At 43.6% G+C, this 20,157-nt stretch overlaps 1 protein-coding gene across 1 annotated transcript in view; it reads right to left on the bottom strand.

Moving 5' to 3' along the window:
• Positions 1–889: 889 nt before the first annotated feature.
• Positions 890–20,157, bottom strand: part of LAMC2 (laminin subunit gamma 2) — a 117,375-nt gene continuing 98,107 nt past the window's right edge. Inside the window, exons 13-23 of the mRNA XM_086955679.1 lie at positions 19,706–19,862; positions 17,484–17,689; positions 16,721–16,779; positions 15,752–15,892; positions 12,300–12,444; positions 9,971–10,120; positions 8,751–8,865; positions 6,917–7,116; positions 5,504–5,662; positions 5,282–5,381; positions 890–1,799 (exon numbers count right to left, since the gene is read on the bottom strand). Coding sequence (XP_086811805.1) covers positions 1,546–1,799; positions 5,282–5,381; positions 5,504–5,662; positions 6,917–7,116; positions 8,751–8,865; positions 9,971–10,120; positions 12,300–12,444; positions 15,752–15,892; positions 16,721–16,779; positions 17,484–17,689; positions 19,706–19,862 — 1,686 coding nt within the window. The 3' untranslated portion in view covers positions 890–1,545. The remainder of the gene's footprint in view (positions 1,800–5,281; positions 5,382–5,503; positions 5,663–6,916; positions 7,117–8,750; positions 8,866–9,970; positions 10,121–12,299; positions 12,445–15,751; positions 15,893–16,720; positions 16,780–17,483; positions 17,690–19,705; positions 19,863–20,157) is intronic.

Genomic DNA, 20,157 nt, shown 5'->3' with positions numbered 1-20,157 from the left:
AGCCATTGTGGGAAAGCCTGGGTACAATGTTTGAGGTTTGGAGGCAGAGTAGAATTGGCGCTGCACACAAGTATAGACGATGTGTTAAGCGTAAGTCTAGATGCAGCCACCGTGCAACTACTCTTCATCTTTGAGCATCCACTGTTATAACATAACTTTGCTGTTGATGGAGTCTGTATAGTTCATGGGTTAGCGCCCAACACTGAACAGCCTGCAACTGTGGGAATAAGCGTTTGTCCTCCAAATGATCAACCTCATTCTGTGATGGAAACCCATGTCAGAAAGTTTGTAGGCCTGTTGGAGGAGCTTGAAAGATTTCGCTCCATAAAGAGGAACCTCACTACTACATGCATCCCACTGTCCACACGTACCTGGATATTTGAAGACGGTCATCAGACCCTCTGTAGGTAGAGGACACACAACTAGCAGACGACACTCCACTAACTGCGAGAGTCGTCTGCACCAACATGGGGTTTAAATGGCTACAAAGCTTCTTATACATGGCTGACAGCATGATCTAACATGGAACATGTCATTGTAAGCTGACTTTCAGTTAACGGGTGTGTTAAATGATATCTCATGGCACAGTTGACATCATCTAACAATTCAAAGTTAATGGACATCGACAGTGATGTCACTGGTGATGTAATTGTCTTACGGTGTGAACATTCATAGCATGTCAGCGTTACAAATAGTGATGGTCCTGGACCAATGGTGTCAAAGAGTAACTGTGGCTGGCAGAGACTAGGTAGGCGGGGGCTCCCACTGAGCTGATGGACAGGGTCTATGCCTTAGATCTGAATGTCACAGGTTCTAACTCCACACCTTGAGACACACTCTTTGCACACCCACTCACTCTCTTCAAAGGATGAAAAAGTGAAACAATATGTCAATCAAATATAAAATACTATAATATAATAACATAAAAAATATAAAGAAATGGATCGGATCCTTGACACGACTGCTTTAGGTGAACCCGCGACGTAAGTACACAAGAGGTATTTGCTCTACTTCTGCTGGCATGAGGAGTTTGGTGTCATCAGCAGTTCTGTGCTGAAGTGCATCCTTCCAGTGGAGTGTGTGCCATGGGTGGTTGTACCCTTCCAGCTGGATTAAGGCTTCCCAATGGCCCCAGCTTGGCCAATGACTTTATGATGAGCTCAGTGTCTAGGAGGTGGTGCCCTTTCACCTAGGTCTATAGCAAGTTCCCTTGGTTAGTGTTTTATAGCAGTTCTATGGGAGATGTCACTAGGGAAACTGAGTTGTTCAGCTATTGGTGTCTTCCTGCCTCGTGGAAGGCATCACCTGGGTCAGTGTCTTGTACTAGTTCGGGAGCAGATCTCGCCGAGTGAGCTCAGTGGGTCTCTTTTAGGTTGATGTGATGTCAGTTCCTTGGCAGATGCCTCCATAGGAACTTATCACCCACGATGTGGTGCCCTATTGCCTCAGTTCAGGCCCGCTTCTGGATTGATGTGCTCTGCTGTTCTTTGGCAGATATTTCTGGGTGAGCTCAATGTCCAGGAAGTTGTGCGCTCTTTACACGGCTCAGGGCCTCTCCTGGGTTGGTGTGTTGTAGCAATTCGGGGGAAGGGACTTTTTGATATGCTCAAGATTTTCTATATCCAGTAAGATCTGGTCAATGCTGCCTTCCAGTGACAGGATCCTCTGTCGCTGCAAGCCGGCCACCTCCTCCATCTCAAGCATGCGCGGTCTTAGGCTGCCATTGACCTGCATGCGGGCTTTACTGAGGCTCGCGTTCAATGCTCTCACTCCCTCTTCATCCACTTCCAAGGGTTGGTCTATGGGGAAAAGGAAAGAGGTCATTGTTGAGCAGGAAAGGATCTGTTGATAAGAAGAGGAGGCCCTTGTCCCCATCAAGAAAGATGACACCTTGTTACACGGACATGTTACTTTTCAACCTTATGAGGAGTTTCCAAAAAGCATGTACTCTGTAATTAACTTTACATACCACAACATTGTTACACGTAATCTAAAGTTACAGAACCACAAGCATTAGATGTCCAGAACCACACAACTGTTTCCGCAAGGAACTAGCTACTTTTCAACAATGGCACAAGTTCATGTCCTCACAGTTTGAGACACCACTGCAGCCACACACACTACATTTTTCCACAAGTCAAGATCCAGTGAGTCTCATGATTACTTTACGTTTCCTGAATCGCGGATGAGTCCTCAAAGATTTATTAGTGTTAAAGTCAAACATATTTCATGAATTGCTGAAACAAAACCTCCTCAAACACTCAGTGCATTTTTGCCCACACTCCACAGCTACCACCTCTTCATAATCACAGTGTCTTCAGATTCTTCACTTCAGGCCACTTATCCTTACACACTTATGCTGCCTTTGTTTTGCAACTCTGTTTTTTGGCAGCTGTGTCGCTTAAATCCTTAAGCAGGTTCGCCACTTTTCGTCAATTAATAGAGCTTTAGTTGTATAAGAGACATATCTCTTACCACTCGCGGTATGTTTCCTCAACTACTTAAGTAATTATTTTCAAGTAGTATAACCATTAAAAAAGCCTCTCCTGCAGCAGAAAATTGAGCAGCCCTACTCGAGTACCTACACAATCCTTAGTAAAGCGAGGCCTGGGGCCATATTTATCTAGATGTAACGCAGCGCAGCAAGTTATCTTGCTGTGCTGTGATACAGAAAAGGGCATGAATGTGCCATATTTATCACAATACAGCTCATTCCTACCTTTTCACAGCGCTGGCACACAATGGGTTGTCTAGCGCCAATGTGTGCACACTTGCACCATGGTGCAAGGGTGCCTGAATTGCATGCAGGATTGTTTTTGTGGAGGAAGGGACACATTCCTGCACAAAAATAATCCCCTGAAGAATTTTCCTCTATCTATGTATGCTTCAGAACGCAGCAAACATAGAAAGAGGAAGTAACAAGGAGAAATAGAGATATTTCTCCTGGTTACGCTTCGATTGGGATGGTGTAGCACTTTGGCGCATCCCCACAAGCTATTTTGAATGACCTTTGTTTATAGCAGCTCTATTAATACATGCATAATGTCTACAATATTTGTTTCTACATATTGTATTTCTAGAGGTTATGTTACTACAAAAATAATGCCAGATTTACTAAGGGCTTGCATTGCCCATCCGTCACACACGGTGACACAAGGGAAACGCAAGCCCTTCAATTAGATTTACTGAGTTGTGCAGAGCCACCTTGCGTGGCATAGTAAATCTGGAGTAACGCAAGGCAGCACAAGTTGCTGCCATGCGTTACCCTGCCCTGGGAAGGCGTTCCATGGGCGGAGCTTAGGTGTACCCATGCATCCACCTGTGGTTTATGGCCTATTCTCAAATTTAATAACAATAATATTTTTGGGGATGTGTCAAAATACTACGCTTTCCCAAGGGAGGTGTAATGAGGAGAAATATGTTTATTTATCCTCTTTCTATTTGTGCTTCATTCTGCAGCACACATTAAAAAAGTGGAAACAGCCTCAGAGAAGTGTTTTTGTGCAGGAAAGTTTCCCTTCTGGGACAACAACAATGCTGACTGCAACACAGGCACCCTTGAGAGAGCCTGCGTTGGCAGCCACAGTGCGCCAGTGCATAGATAAAAAAGCAGGAATGCGCCATATCTTAGTAGATATGTTTACAACACACATTGGCCCTGCCATGCTGCCGATGACAGTAACAACACAACTACTAACCATCACACTCCTACCACTGTGACAATTTGGACTATTTCAGACTCCCAAAGCTATAAGAATGGCTTGGGTGGCAGGTAACAGTCATTTACAATGTAGATTGAATTAATAATTAACTGTTGTGGTCATCTCTAAATTAGCCAGACTGTCACAAGTGGTGGTGTTGACAATTAAGTGCTGGTGCCGAGCGCCGGAAACCACCGGCTCAAATTAAACACTATTCCTGCCCTCTCCATTTGATGCAGCGCAACAAGTCGTCTTGCTGCACTGCATTAAATGTTAGCAAATCTGCCTCGCAATTACTACAAGCTGTCTCTACTAGCTTTGCTAATGAAAGCTGCTACTACAAGCTTTATTTCTACAATCTTTGTTTCTACATGATATATCTTTGGAAGTTATATCAATGCAAGCACAGTCTATACAAGCATAGTTTCTAGAAGGATTTTTTCTACAGGTATTTCTAAGGTCTTTCTTCCAGCAAGCTTTGTTTCTAAATGCTATGTTTCCGAAGGCTTTCTTACTACAAGCTTTGTTCCCTCAATGTTATATCTTAAACAAGTTTTGTTTTATCAACATCCTTTGCTTGACATGTTGCCCATTCTCATTCAGGTCAAGTGGCTATTTAGAGACATAGGAATTCATTTTACAGCCATTTCTTCCTCTCTCAAGGAGGGAAGCTGTGGTGCATGTGGGTTCTCACTCTTTTCAGAAATGGCAGCAAGTACCTCAGGAAGGGGGAACACTGCCCACAGGCACTCTTTGTCTCACCCCTCTGTGCCACTCACTCTGAGATAGCAAGCACCTGCTCTACACCTTTCTGACTGCTGACTTTGAAAATAAGGTGGACATCAATAGAACAAATACATCTGTTGCTAGAAACAGGGAACATATTTCTCTGTATGCTTTCAATTTATTTTTTCAAACACAGGTAGGCAGTGTTTAGCGCATGGAAATTCCTAAAATGTTCACATTTCTGATTTGTCGCTCTCTAAGGGGACCAGTTGTGTTTGCATATGTTTTGGTATGTTTATGTGCTTGTTAAATCTGAAGTATGTATAATTTTATAGCCTTGGCCAATGCTCAAAATCAAAACTACGGTACAAAAGGGGGTGGTGATGGACGGAGCATCTGAATCAATCAAACACTCGCACCCAGTCAAAAGATCTGGGTTTAATCCATCACCGTTTTTTAGCCCACTCTGCCACCCCAGTTCAGACATGCCTATATGCAAATCAGTCTGACCCTGTGCCTCATGGGAACAGTCCAGCCCGAACTGCCAAGCATGTCTTCCCTGGACAGGAAACCCAGATCTTTTGACTGGGTGTGAGTGTTTGATTGATTCAGATACTCCGTCCATCACCACCCCCTTTTGTACCGCAAAATCAAAACTAGGCACTATTGATTGCAGGCCAGGCTTTGCTTTAACAACCTCGTCGTCTCTTCCCCCTTGTTGCTCACTCATCAGCTGTAGGACACTTTACAGCATGTCAAGTGTTTACTCAACAGCAGTGTTGTCATTGTAGACCATGCTTTGGTCTATCAAACTCTCACTGAGCTCCCAACATCCCTACCCCCTTGATGCTCACCCATCAGCTTTAGGACACTTTCCAGTACGCCAAGTGTCTCCTCAACAGCAGTGTTGGCATTGCGGGAGCGAAGCTGGCAACCCTGAGCTGCTTGCAGGGTCTGAAGGAGAAACAAGACATAATTAGGCCAGTGATAAAAACAAGAAAAGAATTGTCATTTGATGAAGGAAAAGAATGGTGAAAACCAACAGAATGAAAAACTACTGTTGTCAGTAAACTTACTGTCTGCACAAGTGTGGTGTCCCCTTCAGCCTCCTGGGATTTACTTTCCAGTTCTCCCTCCACTTCTCCAGTCAGTTTCCTCAGAGATGCTATGCCCTGCTCCAGAACCAGCACTCTGTCTGCAGTGCCATTGACATCCATGTTCAGCTGACGAAGCCCCTGACAGAGAGAAGATGGGTCTATTAAATATAATGCGCCCTAAGAGGCGGTTCACACTTATGACCCATTGGCCACAAAGGAGCATCAGGAGGAAGCAGAACTAGTGAGACCTCATCTGGTCACAGATATGTATAATCCCCATCTTGTAGAAAAGATTTGAGCTCATGGAGACTTTCCATATTCAGAGAAAAAGTCAACTGTCAGGCAACCTCATAGTCATGGAAACCATAAATGTGTGTGAGAACTCAGCAGAGGCAAAGGAATCTTGTAGGGGACAATGGAAATTATTACATCCAAGAATCCTCTTTCACAGTCAAGTAAACCTGAATTAGTTGAGAAGAAAGTCCCATTTTGGGTGTTTGTGTTTGTGTTTGAAGAACAAAAAAAACTTTGCCGAGCTCCTGCTTTAAACATGGGGTAGGCATCAGGATACGTTCAGCTACATTCAAGAATCCTCTGTCACAGTCAAGTCAACGTGAATTAGTTACGTAGACTCCTCTTCAACAGCCAAACAGACAACTCTCCCTTTGGGCGAGACTGCTGACACCGTAAGATGATGTCACAACTTGAAATAATGTTTTACGACCAAGCAGATTCTACAACTGTTAGAGAGATTGTTGCGTGATTTTGCCAATCATTTAGGACATCCACAGTCCCAGGCGGGGATACTCCTGCGCAGCCATATTTTTTCGCATTCACACACTACAACCCATTCCACATTGAGCAGGAGCCACACTTGCCAGGGTTATCCACTACACAGTGCTGCTCAGAAATTTTAATCCCCCACAGTGGCATGTAAGCTCAGATGTAATAGTAGCAAAAGGATCCACACTGCAAAACCACTTTCCACTTACACAAGGAGTATCATCTGTTGAATGGTATTAGCCAATAGAGCTGTGTGCAAGGGAAGTCCAGGAGAAAAGGAAACTAGACGAGTTCCGATTTGCCCAGAAAGAACATAGATGTGTTGGGTAACTAAGGACTGAATGAACATGAAGAATAGATTCTTCTATTATAAGACTATAATCTGCTTGGTAAAGTAGTGAGGAGGCGATTGTCGGAAAAGATGGATGGAGACCATAAATAGAGTTTCTGTGGTCCCTTGGTATAGTTGCTGGTATGCAACACCGTGTAAAGGCTTGCCTTGTGACAGCATTTCCACAAGATGAAGATTAATGTGAATGGGATTCTCACAGCCTACAACAAAAAAAGGTATCTGTTAGCCTATTAATGCATTAACTTCACCATACTCACCAATCCTATGTCAGCGCTGATACCCTGAGCTTGGCTTGCGGTAGCGCTGGCCGATGCAGCATCCGTTGACGCGCTGCCGAGGGCAGCCTCTGCTTGGCTCGTTGTTCCTGTGGCGCGATCCACTCTCACCTTGATCACAGGGAGTCGTTTCATTGCATTTTCTGCCTCGATTCTATTATCATCCACCTTTACGTCAAATCCTAAGCACAGATAAAACAAAGCACTTTAAATGGACACAGTGCGGAGCTGACCAAGTGAGAGACAAGTAAATGTTGGTGGCTTGAGGAAAACATTTGTGGTTAAGTAAAACTGAATCTTAGAACAGAGTGAAAGAATCAAGCTTTAGAGAGTATACTGGTCATGTGGATAAACTGTGAGAAAATGGATATTAAAGTTAAGAGAGCTAATCCGATGAATGACCTAAGTGTTTATAAGTGCTACAGGGTTAAATGACAGAAGCAGAATAAAAGGACTAATTGAAAGAAACAAAGTTTCATATGTAATGTCAAAGAGCGAAGGGGAATGGGAAAAAGATGAGTGTGGCAGAAAGGGAATGAGATTGAAAACGGAAACCAGGAACAGAGAGAGAGCGAGTAAGACAGAAAGAAACAGAATGAGTACAAAATGTTCGGATTGAGAAAACGTAACATTAGGACAAAGACAAACTGTATCTTGGGACTCGGTAAATAAAACTGAATAAGAGAACTGAGTGAGATAAACTGAGTGGCAGGACTGACGAAGGAGATACGAATCTTATACTAAGGGGGTCATTCAAAAGTAGATGGTAACCAGGCAAACATCAAAAATGGCAGATGTTTCAACCGCCCACCAGTCAATTGCTTCCTCTTCCTTAATCCACCTAACCTACTTCACTCCTCTCTTGTGCTGGGCAATGCATCTCGGTGGGACATCCTAAAAGGGGATCCCTCTCTGATGCCATGACCCTTAGCTTGTTTCCCTGTTTGGAATGGCCATACACACCAATGGGGTCTCAGACGGGAAAATGCTCTTAAGTTCTGAAAACTCCCAGGGATTCAGCAACATGTGTCTCTTTCCTGAAGGACGCATGTTTTTGTCATTAAAGAGGCTCCTCCTTCCATGAGTGTGAAAGCTGCTTCGGTGAAAAAAGAAATCCTGACAGGAACCTCTAAATATGGCAGGCTGCTCACCGGCCCCACTCTCTGCCCCAACCATTCGGCTTCCAGTCCATCAAACTTTAACTGTGGGTCTAAGTGATAGAAAGTAAAGTCTAGAATCAAGCAAAAGAAACAAACTTTGTGGAGATGATGCAATGAGGTCCAAGCTAAGGGGAAGAGAAAGAGAGCAAGATTATGGAATGTATAGCCTATGGGGGGCACAGAGGGAAAGGAGACAGAAATGGGTCAGAGGAAGAGCACATGATAATAGGAAGACAAAAAGGGAGACCGAGGAGAGGAAGGAAAAGTGAGAGAACGGGAAGAGCAGTATATGGAGAGAGAAAGTTAGATTTGCATTTGATGAAGGAAAGAATGCATGCATGTCCAGGTTACCTGGAACAGGAGGGATGGTGTGACATTGGCAACATTTGGGGATTAGTGAAAAAGTGTTATGTGAAACCTGAGCAAAGGAGGCAAAATGAAGATAGGCCGTGTGGAAGCTGGGAAATAGAATATGTGAAGGCTGAGCCACAGAGAGCAGTAAGAGTATAGGTACGAATGGAAGCAGTGTAGTGTCTCTAGATGCTATAACAGGTAGGAAAACAATTCAGATGTAGAAATATGTGCTACCTAGCTATCATTTTGTTATAGAAGCACTAACAAGTATGAAGAGATTAAGAAGAGACACAAGCACCTACCTCGGAGGTTTTTCAGGATCTCCTCCACCTCATAGAAGGTGGCGTTGCCAGTGCTCAGAGCTTCCAGGGCTCGGCTCTTGGCAGCATTTGCTCGGGACAGCAGTTGATCCGCCTTCTGTCAAGAAGAAAAAGAGAGACAGAAATGAGAAGCTTGTTAGGAGGACACAACCCAAAGGTCAGGACATCCTGTGAGACCCCTTCTTGCACAAAGACATGGTTCAACTGCGGTGGTGGCAAGTCGAAGGAGGTTGTGGCCACTGTCAACACTAAAATGTTCTTGGACAGCCACAACCATCCACACTTCATTAAACTCAGATGGTGCAGATTATTCCTTCAATACTCTTGTAAACCCAAGCAATCCAGAGCAACTGTTGATTCTACATTATCCTCGTCAAGACAACAAAGGGACAAAACAAAGAGGACAAGTGTGATAATACCTCAAACAGTGCTAATCACCAATCGCTAACCTAGCTTGTTCATGCCATGTACACAAGCTGCAATGACACCCCAAGTCACAGAATGAAACATCCCTATTGTTCTGGACTTTGCATGGGTGTGTCTGTTTGCATGTGAATCTCATTTCTTGCTTCCAGCATTTGACAGAGAGCACAGGATTCCGAATGCTAAGGAGTTTCCACAAATCAGCACCAGTAGAAGTTGGGAGACTGGCCTAAGCAGGCACACACCTCTGTGCACACCCTCTAGAGTGCAGTTGTAGGTGAAGGGATAGTGCTGGCCCCCTTCCTATTCAGCCCCTTCTCTTCTGCTGTCTGTAATCTTTAAGACCAAATACTGCAAAATGTGTTTTTCTTTCCAGAAAGGACAGGAAGCCAGCCCGTGCCTACTAGATGATTTTTTAAAAGCCCTACAGTATAAGAAGAATATGCCAAAGAAGTGCCAGGTTTGATTCATCTGCTAGTCGTTGATAAACCCCTTTGTTTGGAGTGGTTAAAGGACTGATATTGTAGGGCTCAGAAATGCCTCAACTAGCATGGTGACAGATGGAAAGCTTTGGTTGGAGGTAATACCGTGGCACAATCTGGACATGGGGCGGAGAGCTAAGAACATCAAGGGCAAAGCACTCATGCCAATCTTCCTTCTAGAAAACTACCTTATATGATTGTAAAAGTAGGAACAATGGTCAGAGTAAGGAGTCAAAGCATGTCTTTATATTTATGTTTGTCCATCCCACTCATGCACGTTATGGGGCGATCTCTTACCACTCTCCCGCTTGCGCCTCTCTGAAGGAGCCGTTTTACTTCTGTCTCCCATGTCACCAGATTGCCTTGCAGAGTGCCGTACTCCTCCATTGTTCGATCCATATTGCTGCCGAGGGTGTCTGCTTCGAGCCTAGCACGAGAAGCTTGTGTCTGCAAAGGCAGTCACAAGAAAAGAAGTGTTACTTGAAGCTGCTCTCACAGCCGAGAACGGCACCCATGCAGTGTCTGTGTACCGCCAAGACTATATGGGCAATTACCTGCTCCAGGGCCATCTGTTCCTATCATTTGTCAAAGGTTCCAACTCCTAAAGTGCCATCTCTAGATCTGCCCTGACGTGCTGCAGCACCTAAACCAGCATTCACCGGCTTCACAGCAAGTTCCTGACCCACCTGACCTCTGCCATGACCTGCTCATGCTCCAGAACCATTTTCTACCATCACCTCACTCGAGGGCCAGCCCGGCCATCTCCTCCCTTCGTTGCAGGTCACCTTGGCTGAAGGTCTTTCCATCTGATAATTTAGTACTGGCCTCCTCCATCCCCAGTTCTAGTTCAGACTTCTTCCTTCCTCTGCCCTAGTTCAGACTGTCCATCTCCTGCTCTAGTTGAGACTCCTTCAATCACTAACTAGTGCAGTCACCTCGTACCTCGTGCTGAAGTTCAGACTCTCTCCTCTTCTGCTCTTGTTCAGGCTCCTTTGATATCCTGCCTTATTTCAGATCCTTTCCCCTCTTATTCTACTTCAAGTTCGTTCATTTCCTATTCAAGCTCTAGGCCTAAATACTGTCTTCTCCTGCGAAAGGTCAGACAACTCTATTTCACTGACTTCGTTCAGCCTAGCTTCTGCCCCTGCTCCATTTTAGGGACCCATCTTCTCTTACTCTAACCAGGCTCTTTCCATTTTAGGTTCCTGCCACCTCTCACCGTAGTTTAGGCTTCTTTCTTCACATGCTATGAGCCAGACTACTCTATCCCTGTTCTCTACTTCAGGTGCCTTGTCCAAGTTAGGCTCTCCTCTCGCCTGCATTAGTTCACATTCCTTTCACCTCATGCCGCATTTCCCCTTGTTTCTACCACTTTAGGAGAAGCTCCTACAACTTGTCGCTATTTTGCATTTTCTTCCTTCTATTATGGCTCAGGATCCCAACTGCTCTAGCTAACTATCTCATATATCATTCAAAGGTTCTAAAGAATATGCTAAACACAGGGTACTCTGCCACAAACATGGTGGAGTACCTTGTCTGCCAATCTCACAATACCCCTGTTTTATTTATAGTTGGGTAAACCACTGCATTTCTGCTGGTGGAACCTTTGGTGGCTCTGCCAGTGGAAATCTTTGATCATTGACCTGACTGGCATTGGGTCAAAGTATATCAGATTGTTCATGTATTTATGATAGACGTTCCAACATACTTTTTTTCTATCCAAGACCACCAGGGAAGGGCTGGCGCCCCAAAATAGGAAAATAAAATAATGCCTCTCGCACATTAAAAGGAAACTTGTAGCATGCCAGGGACATTCATTGCTTTCTTTTGCAAACCCAAAGTCCCATTTTGGGTGTTTAAGTTTGAAGAACAAAAAACTTTGCTGAGCTCCTTTAAACATGGGGGAGGCATAAATAAACTTTCAGTTACACTCAAGAATCCTCTGTCACAGTCAAGTAAACTTGAAATAGTTAAGTAGACTCCTCTTCAACAGCCAAACAGACAACTCCCCCTTTGGGAGAGACTGCTGCCAAAGTAAGACACTGTTACAACTTGAAATAATGTTTTGCGGCCAAGCAGGTTCTACAACTCTTCGTGTCAATGGAGCTGCCATGATGGCAGCTCTGCGTAAGGCATAGACATCTCTGCCTGCCTTGCAGGGATCTCCAAATATGGCGAGCAACCTTCTGCAAAGGCAACGGTGTAAATCCATCCTCAGCCCTAGCAGCCAGAAGGGCTGATCACCAAACTCTAAACAAGGCCAAGAGGAATACAATTCACCATAGTCTCTTCATATGAGTAGGTATTAAGACAAGGCAAGCAGTGTTCACCTAGCGTAAGAACAATGGCAATGAGGAAGAGTAGAGTGAAATAGATGAGGGTGAATTATTTTATTAGGAGAGAGCAGTGTTAGCGAAACAGAGATGTCAGAGAGCTAGAGCGACATCAGCATAGTACAGCAGTGTCAGTGTGGCAAAGCTGCCCTCATGAGTTAGAGCAGTGTCAGTGCAGCTGTATCAGTGAGGTAGTGTAGTGGCAATCAGGTGAAGCTGTCTAGGTGAAGCAGAGATGTGCAGTGAGGTGGAAGAGTATCCCTGATGCAGAGCTATGCCTGCAGTGTCCTCACCTGGACAGCAGTCATGCTGATATCTGGCAGCTCAGTGAAGGCATTCGAAGCCTGCAGGCTGCTCTGATATGCCCTCTCTGCAGCTCCCACTGAGCTGAGGACCTCTGCCTCCAGCTCCCCTGCTGCCATCTTCGCCGCATCCAACCTATGAAAACATAAAGGCATTCATTTATGAGTGGGCATGCGTAGACCAGTTGTGCTTGCTGATTTGGTTCGCCAATGGAGACTGCAGAAATACTTAAAGCACCTCTAAAGATAAACAAGTTTACAGTGGCAGGGCCAATTGCACAAACCTTCGGGTATTCCCCACAGTAATAGATAATGTTCAAAATGTGGTGCTCAGAGGGAAAGAGCGGCCACTTACATTCTTGCAACAACTGGGACACCCCAGTATTTTACAAGAAACACAATGTCCCAGGCAACCAACACAGGTAAAGAATCAGATTTATCCAAATCTTCTTGTTCTCTGTAGTTTTATTTTGTCACTCTTTCTCCATTTGTATTCTCTTCATTTCAAAAACCCTCAGTAGCCATCATTAGCTGAAACGTGTTTCGTCAGAATGATTTGTGAACATCACTGACTTCATCAGGGCTCTCTTCAAAAGTATTGGCTCAAATTACACTCTTTAAGGTTCACTACCTCTAAGCTCAATGATGCTGAATTCAATTATGCAGTGCATTTCTGTCGATTCATATATATCCTTTCGGGTGGAGAGTCCTCCTCCGATCTGTCCAACTCGGCAAGTTAGAGGTTGTGAACCTTAAAGAGTTGGACAAATCGGAGGAGTACTCTCCACCCGAAATTATATATATGAATCGACAGAAATACACTGAATAATTGAATGGAGCATCATTGAGCTTAGAGGTTGTGAACCTTAAAGAGTGTAGGGTGAGCCAATACTATTGACAAGAGCCCTGATGAAGTCAGTGATGTTCACACATCATTCTGACTAAACACAAAATACAACTACAGAGAACAAGAAGATTTGGATAAATCTGATTCTTTACCTTTGCTCAGGACATTGTGCACCTCTAAAGATGTTCATTAATGTGTAAAATTGATGAACTAACACGTCTATTGTTCTTGAAGATGCATAAGGTGTCGCAAATCAAGAATCCTAGAGCTTCATGGTTTTGCACAGGTGTCCATAATTTTAAATTATAAACCAATGTAAAGCCAGTTTATATTTACTTATTGTGATTTAAAGAGACCTCTATAAGCCTCAAGGCACAGGCTTCTAATACCTGAGTGAGCTGGGCACATGCAAGGGGGAGCATAATATGAAGGAAAGTTTGTTATACGCCATCGGGGACATGTTGCTGTATGTCATGCTTTAATTATGCTTCTGAACTGAAGTCACTCTATCAGATTCCAAAGCTTTAGTGGATAAATTGCCCAAATTCTTGGAGATGCATTACAAATGTATTCCAAATATCCTGAAGCTAAGTCTATTCAACAGATACGATCATTAGATCTAAAGTGTAGTCACCCAGAAGATCCCCCTAAAAAGATAAGCCTTTTTCTGTTCCAGGGTAGAGTGACCAAGTGGCTCCATTATTGGGATAACATATTTCCTATCACACCCTTTTCTATTAAAAAACATTGTGATGGGATATTGTGGTCCATGTGGTTTAACTGAACAGAACAGTGCCTGCAGTGTGGGGGTCTCTGTGTCCCTGTGACAAGGAGTTATCTTGTCATCCTATTCCAGCAGCCAGAGCGGTATCTGACCCACCCACTGGATGTCGTATGAGGTGTCCAAAAATCAAGGATAACCTATTTCACAAGGATAACCTCTTTCCAATGCTTGGCTACTAGGGAATATTCCTATTAGGAATCAAAGACTTTTTCACATGGCGGTGTACTACTTTTCAGGTAATTTAAATACCATTGAGGAGCATGTGCAACAACCTATCGACCAGCATGTTGATGAAGGGGAGGACCTGATAAGTTATCCCTGTTAACTTGGAACAGAACCCAAATTACATTAAAACGATTATCTCCATAAGTCTCAAAATGGCTGAGCAGAGAAACCAGTGCAGGTTTGGGATAGATGGGAAGCCTGTGGTAAGCCACATGCTAACCGGGTAAGAAGACCCTAAGAAGTCGTTGTGATCGGCAACTACACTGCAACTTGCCTGTGTATCCTTTCTTTTCTCTTTAAATCCCCCCTATGCCATTTGATACCCAGACATCTGTGACCATATAACTCGGGTTGCCATGTCTAGGTCATCGAGGTCACTCAGTGGCACAACGAAAGTGAGGGAGGGGGAACAGGGGGGACAGGGAATTTACGATAAAAATTATATTTACAAAAATTTTTCATCTTGGCAACTAAAGCACAATTAATTAATATCAAGCAACAACACACAGATACAATGATACATGATAGAAATTCCAAATCAGCTAATTTGTTCATTTGCTGTTATAAATGCAGATGTCTATTTGAATGATTTAATCTCAAGGACACATCTGTCTATGTCTTGCTGTCATCTAAAATGGGCAATCTCTTGTGACTACATACTTGGTCATTCTGAGCACCACGACAACTTTGAAATTGGCACAAACGGTAATTTCAAACGCTTATGTTCTGCACAAATTGTGTTTAATCAATTGTTGAATGTGCAGGTAATACCTGTCTAGCCTAAAACAGTGCACAAAGGGAATCATTTTGGGTCGTACCCGCAGTCAAAAATGTTACTGACGTTAGTCTCAAAAGTATAGAGGAAAACTAGGAATTGGGGGAAATACTGTATTTCACTGTGTCAGGAAGTTTTTTGCACCCAAGTACTTTCTGAGTTGAATGTCAGAATATTGCATACAGGAATCTCGTTCGATGTAAATAGCGTATCCCAAATTTAAGTTACATTACAAAATAACATTCAGATGAGGTAATGAGATTAGGTTTTCCATTATTAATTCCAATGGGGCATGTCTTTGTAGGACATGATATGTATGCTGGGTAATATTCTGGTACCACGTCTGACTTGGAAAGAGGCTAGAAACTTCTGAGATGTTCTGGTACTCTTTGTTTTTTAAATATTATCAGTGCAGGTACTCGAAGCCTCAAAGAAAGACCTGACTTTTATCCGAGGACTGAAGATTACACTGCTGCTGGACTTAAATGAACCTTCGTTGGTGTATATGGAACTACACAGTTCATACCGTATGATGTTTATTTTGATACCCGCTGTTAAATCTATAGATTTTTTTTTCATCCTGTATGAATCTGGATTTGCTCCATTGATTGCGTACTTCATATACCTTACTGTAAGGCCCTGCTGAAACGACGTGTGTCGTGAAACACGTGTTGGCCTATGTTGTTCATTTCTGTTTTAACAATATAAACAAACTTTTGGATATTCCAAATATACATCCAAGTAAACTTTATTTACTTCTAGAAAGACCTCAAATCCAGTCTTTTTTCGTTAGTGTATATGGCCTTGCCTACCTTTTCGTCAATCCCTCGATGGAAGCTCCAGCACCAGCTCCCCCTGTAATCACGGCAGTGCGTAATAACTCCAAGGCCGTAGAAGAGTCTCCCTGTGCATCCTGGGCTGCTTGCTCTACCGCGCCGGCCTCCCGTGTGTGCCTAGGGAAGGAAGAAGCCGCACGGTTCAAGGGCTGTCAGGGTGGATGAGTCCATAGAGCAACTGGACAAGCCATGCGGGCCTGTGGAAGGCCAGCCATGCTAGAGCTTAACTTGTCACAAGTCAGCAGAACCTGGCAGGGAATGGAAGAGGGGCAGCGATGGAAGGAAGTGAGAGTGGGGTAGTTAAAAAGAATAATGAGGTAGCACCTTGATAGAGCGAGGAGGTCATGAAGTGAGAGAGGGACAGAATAAGGAGCAGTGAAATAAGGGCATGAAGGTAGCAGAGATAATGAGTCAGCTTTAGGGAGCAAAGTTCAAAATGATGAGAGAGGTGAAGAAAATCAAAGCACTAGAAAGTTAAGAAGAGGCACTGAAAATGTGGCACTGAAAGAGCAGCAGTAAGCAACGCTTGTATGACCGCTCTTATATGCATGGTTAAGGCAGATGCGTGGTTCAGGCAAGCATAGTCGGCGTTGCGTTGGAAAGGCATGCTTAGCTACGCTCTCGCTGTTCCAGCTGTTACCCATAAGCAACTGTCTATGATGTTGGAAGAGAGAGTGGCAGAGAGAGAAGGGAAGTGGGAGTGACTGTGAAGCCTGGGCAATATAAGAGGCATAGTGATAGAGTGGTGACAAAAGAGGAGTAAGAGGGATAAAGCGAAAGGAACAGAGACAAAAGTGCAGTGAGAGACAATGAGAACGAGTAGTGATGTATGGGTAATAACAGAGACTGTGAGTGATAGAAAGGAAAATGGGAGCGTCGAAAAAAGAGAGAGGGGCAGTGGGAGAAGGGTGCTGACACAAGGCAACTACAGTTATTTATGCCTACCGGTTCGCCAATTCCAGGGCCTCCTGTGCCAGAGCTGAGGATGCTGAAGGTGGAATATTCTGATAAAAGAGAAGCAAGGAAGAGACATCAGAATGGACATGCGAGGGTGTACTGGATAGCAGCTACTCTTCAGTGATGTGTGCTGAGTGTTATCTGTGAGGTTGGGGGAGCTAGTGTGTGCTCAGTGTTACTTGTGGGAGCTGCTGCTTTGAGATGTATGCTGAGAATTATCAGTGAGACTGGGATATCTTGGTGAGATTGTGTGTACTGGTGTTTTAGGTATGGGTTGGGACAGTTATTAGTTAGATTGCAGGTGCTGTCTATTTACTGAATTGCACTGTGCAAATGACTGATGCTGTATAGTGGTGTGCTTAGAGTTATGAGAGATTTGTGGTGTGCACAAAAAATATTGTGTAGATAGTGAGGACTATACTTTCCATGACAGTGCAGGAGATACTGTTTTTTGATTTGTGTTAAGAGTTATGAGTGAGGTTGTAGCTGCGGCTATTACATGTGTGTGTGTCTGCTGATAGCATTTCTCAGAAGGTAGGAACTGTGTTTTGTGGTGCTTCCTGAGAGATTGCTTAGTTGGTGGGTTGTTCAACTTTGTTAGTGCTCTCAGAAGCTTATATTACACAGATGATGATGGGAGACATTCTTGTAGTGTTTTCTAGTGGAGGAGCAGGGAGTAGTGCTCAAAATGCCCATCTACTGTGCTGTGGTATTTTCTGCGTTCAGTCTACTGTTATGATTTGAGATTTACCATTTCTTGCACGGTGACCTTTGAACCTTCCAGTTCTAGACGAGCCTTCTCAATCAGCCGTCTGGTTTCTTGCATCTGGCCCTGGTACTGGCCTGCCAGAATCTGTAACCCGCCTGTGTTCACCTGCACTCTGTCCATGTTCTGTTGAGTACTGGCCTGCTCCGCCTTCAACTTGGAGAAGCGGCTCCGGAGAGATCTGTTTGAATCTGTAGAAGAACATTTTTAAAGTAGTATGAGAAAGAGACAAGAACTGAGGTGGGGACATAACAGGAGAGGAAGGCATCTAAATGAAAAATACAATGACGAAAATAAAATTAGAACATTGGAATGCTGAGAGTTTCGTTGAAGACAATGGAGTAGTTGTGGGCTTATAATAGCTGGTAGAATCCCAGAGGTCCAACATTTCAATGTTTGTCTTTCTGTTTCTCCCTTTTTATTTTAGAACACTTTACCCTTATTGGGTGGAATGTTCTAATAGCCTTCTAGCCCTTTTCCTTCGTGATATACCAGTTTTTAAAGGCCCTCACCCTCGTTATAGGCCCTCGCCTGCAGCCTGGGCCTATACCACAGATTAAGGGCCTTTAACACCCGGAACATTGATATTAGAAGAAAGTAACACTGACGTAAGAAAAAAGATTTACAAAAACAAGGTAAAGGTCAAGAAAAGACATTTGAAAGGTGAGTAAAAAGAGAGCAAGTAAAAGAGAAGAGTGGATAAACGAGTACAAAACATGGGAGGAGAGGGGACACTAGTAGTAGAGATGGCATGTGAATAACTAATATAGGAGGAAAGAATAAGTGAGGTAAAAGAAGAAAGGGAAGGAAAGATAGAAAGACCTATGTTAAGATGTCACAAGAGTGGAAAAGTCAAGCGTGGAGAAAAAATTAAAGCAGAAAAGAGAATGCCGCAAATTAGATGATTACTTAGGAAAATAGAGTTAAAGACCGTAGAGGGAAGGAGATGAGACTAAAATAACACATTTGGCAATGCCATTATATTACTGGCTTATAAAAGAAAGTGCCTATTCAGTCACTGTTGAGTGTAGGCAATCAATAAGTGATCACACAGGCAATCTGTCACTCATCCTTGCACTGCCCGATTCATTCATCCACTCATTGACTCATTATTTCATTCAACCACTTTCCCACACACAATAAAACATGAACACAAATTCAACAAGCATATGTAAGTAGGAAAAGAAAACATACAACTGCCTAAATGTAGCAGACATGTTTACAATAAAAAACGCAATTAAACTTAGAGAGAGCAGTCTTCTTACATTGGTTATGTGATGTATTGTTTTAAAACTTCAGCGGGTCTGCCATGTTTAGAAGCAACATGTTTGCCTCCTTGGAGAAGCAAAACAATAATATACAATGCAAATACGCCACCAAGAAGGCCGCTAAATAAACATTGCACTACTCAGAAATCATTGTGGTACCAATCCAAGTTGGCCAACATAATGCTAACAAGCATTTGCAATGGAATCGATCTCGCCTTTGGGACCTTATATGTATTAAGCTATGCAGCACATTAGTTTGGGTGCTGAAACATCTACTGTTCTTAACATGGAGGGAAAGTAAGCACAAAACTGCGTGACACACCCGGTATGGGAACACATGGATCGAAATATTTCCTTTCAGCTGGATATCGTATAGTCCAAAGCTCTGTTTTTAATATAAAATCAGGACCTTCGGTGGTCATATCACTGAAAATACAAGATTTGAAAAAAATATTGTCTACAGGCGCTCGTGGAAGACAATTTCTATGGACTGTAATCTAAGGATTGTTAAACTGATTCTGATATTTTACTGTCCTCTGCTGGTCGTTTTCTATCAAGTTAAATAGAGGCAGTTGATCAGAAAAATAAAGTCCCTATGCGAAAGCAGACAAGTCCTAGGGCTGATCTCCAGAGCCCACAAAGTACATACACATATAAGTGTAAACTAAAGCATACACTAAAATATATACAAGAGGTCCCGAAGACTCGCCCTAATAAATGTGGTGCCCATCATGGAGCAGTAAAGCAATGCTTCACTATTGACCATACTATTCCAAGATGGCTGCCCTGTTTAGAAGCAGTGGTGTGATGGATGTGGCACTGCCACCCTTCAGAATCACATTAGAACCTCTCCTATGTGGCACCCTCACTCCTATTTTCTCAGTAGGGAGTCTTCCCAGTAGCAGTCTCACTCCAGAGTTTTCGGGCTGGCATTGTTACCTTCAAGGGCCTCGGCCTCTTTCCTCATGCCCAGGGCAGACTGCTGTGCCTGACGGATCCTTTCTTCAAGCTCTGCGTTATTGACAGTAATGCCACCAGTTTGAACACCTGACACCAGCGCTTCCAAATCCTTGAGTTGTCGCCGGTGCTGGTCCATCTGTAACCCAAGGAGTCATGAGAGTGAGCAAGCAGTGTGAAAATACTAAATTGACCATTTCTGAACTCTGCTTTAACTAGCACTGCTTAGGCCACTAGCACAAGGTGACTGTTTCTATGTTCATGAACAAACCATCGCTATCCCTTGCTCATGCATGGTCAGCCAAAGATGGAACAGGTCTAACCTACCACATTTTCATGACGGTTTCAATTTGCTAACTTGGAATGAAATGGTGCTTTTGATCAAAAGATCCCACGTGACAGGGACATGCATGCAAAGAGGGTTTAAAACAGGG

The sequence above is a fragment of the Lissotriton vulgaris genome, chromosome 1_1 (assembly GCF_964263255.1).
Source record: "Lissotriton vulgaris chromosome 1_1, aLisVul1.2, whole genome shotgun sequence".
NCBI lineage: Eukaryota > Metazoa > Chordata > Amphibia > Caudata > Salamandridae > Lissotriton > Lissotriton vulgaris.
This window is presented reverse-complemented; position numbering and strand designations above follow the sequence as displayed.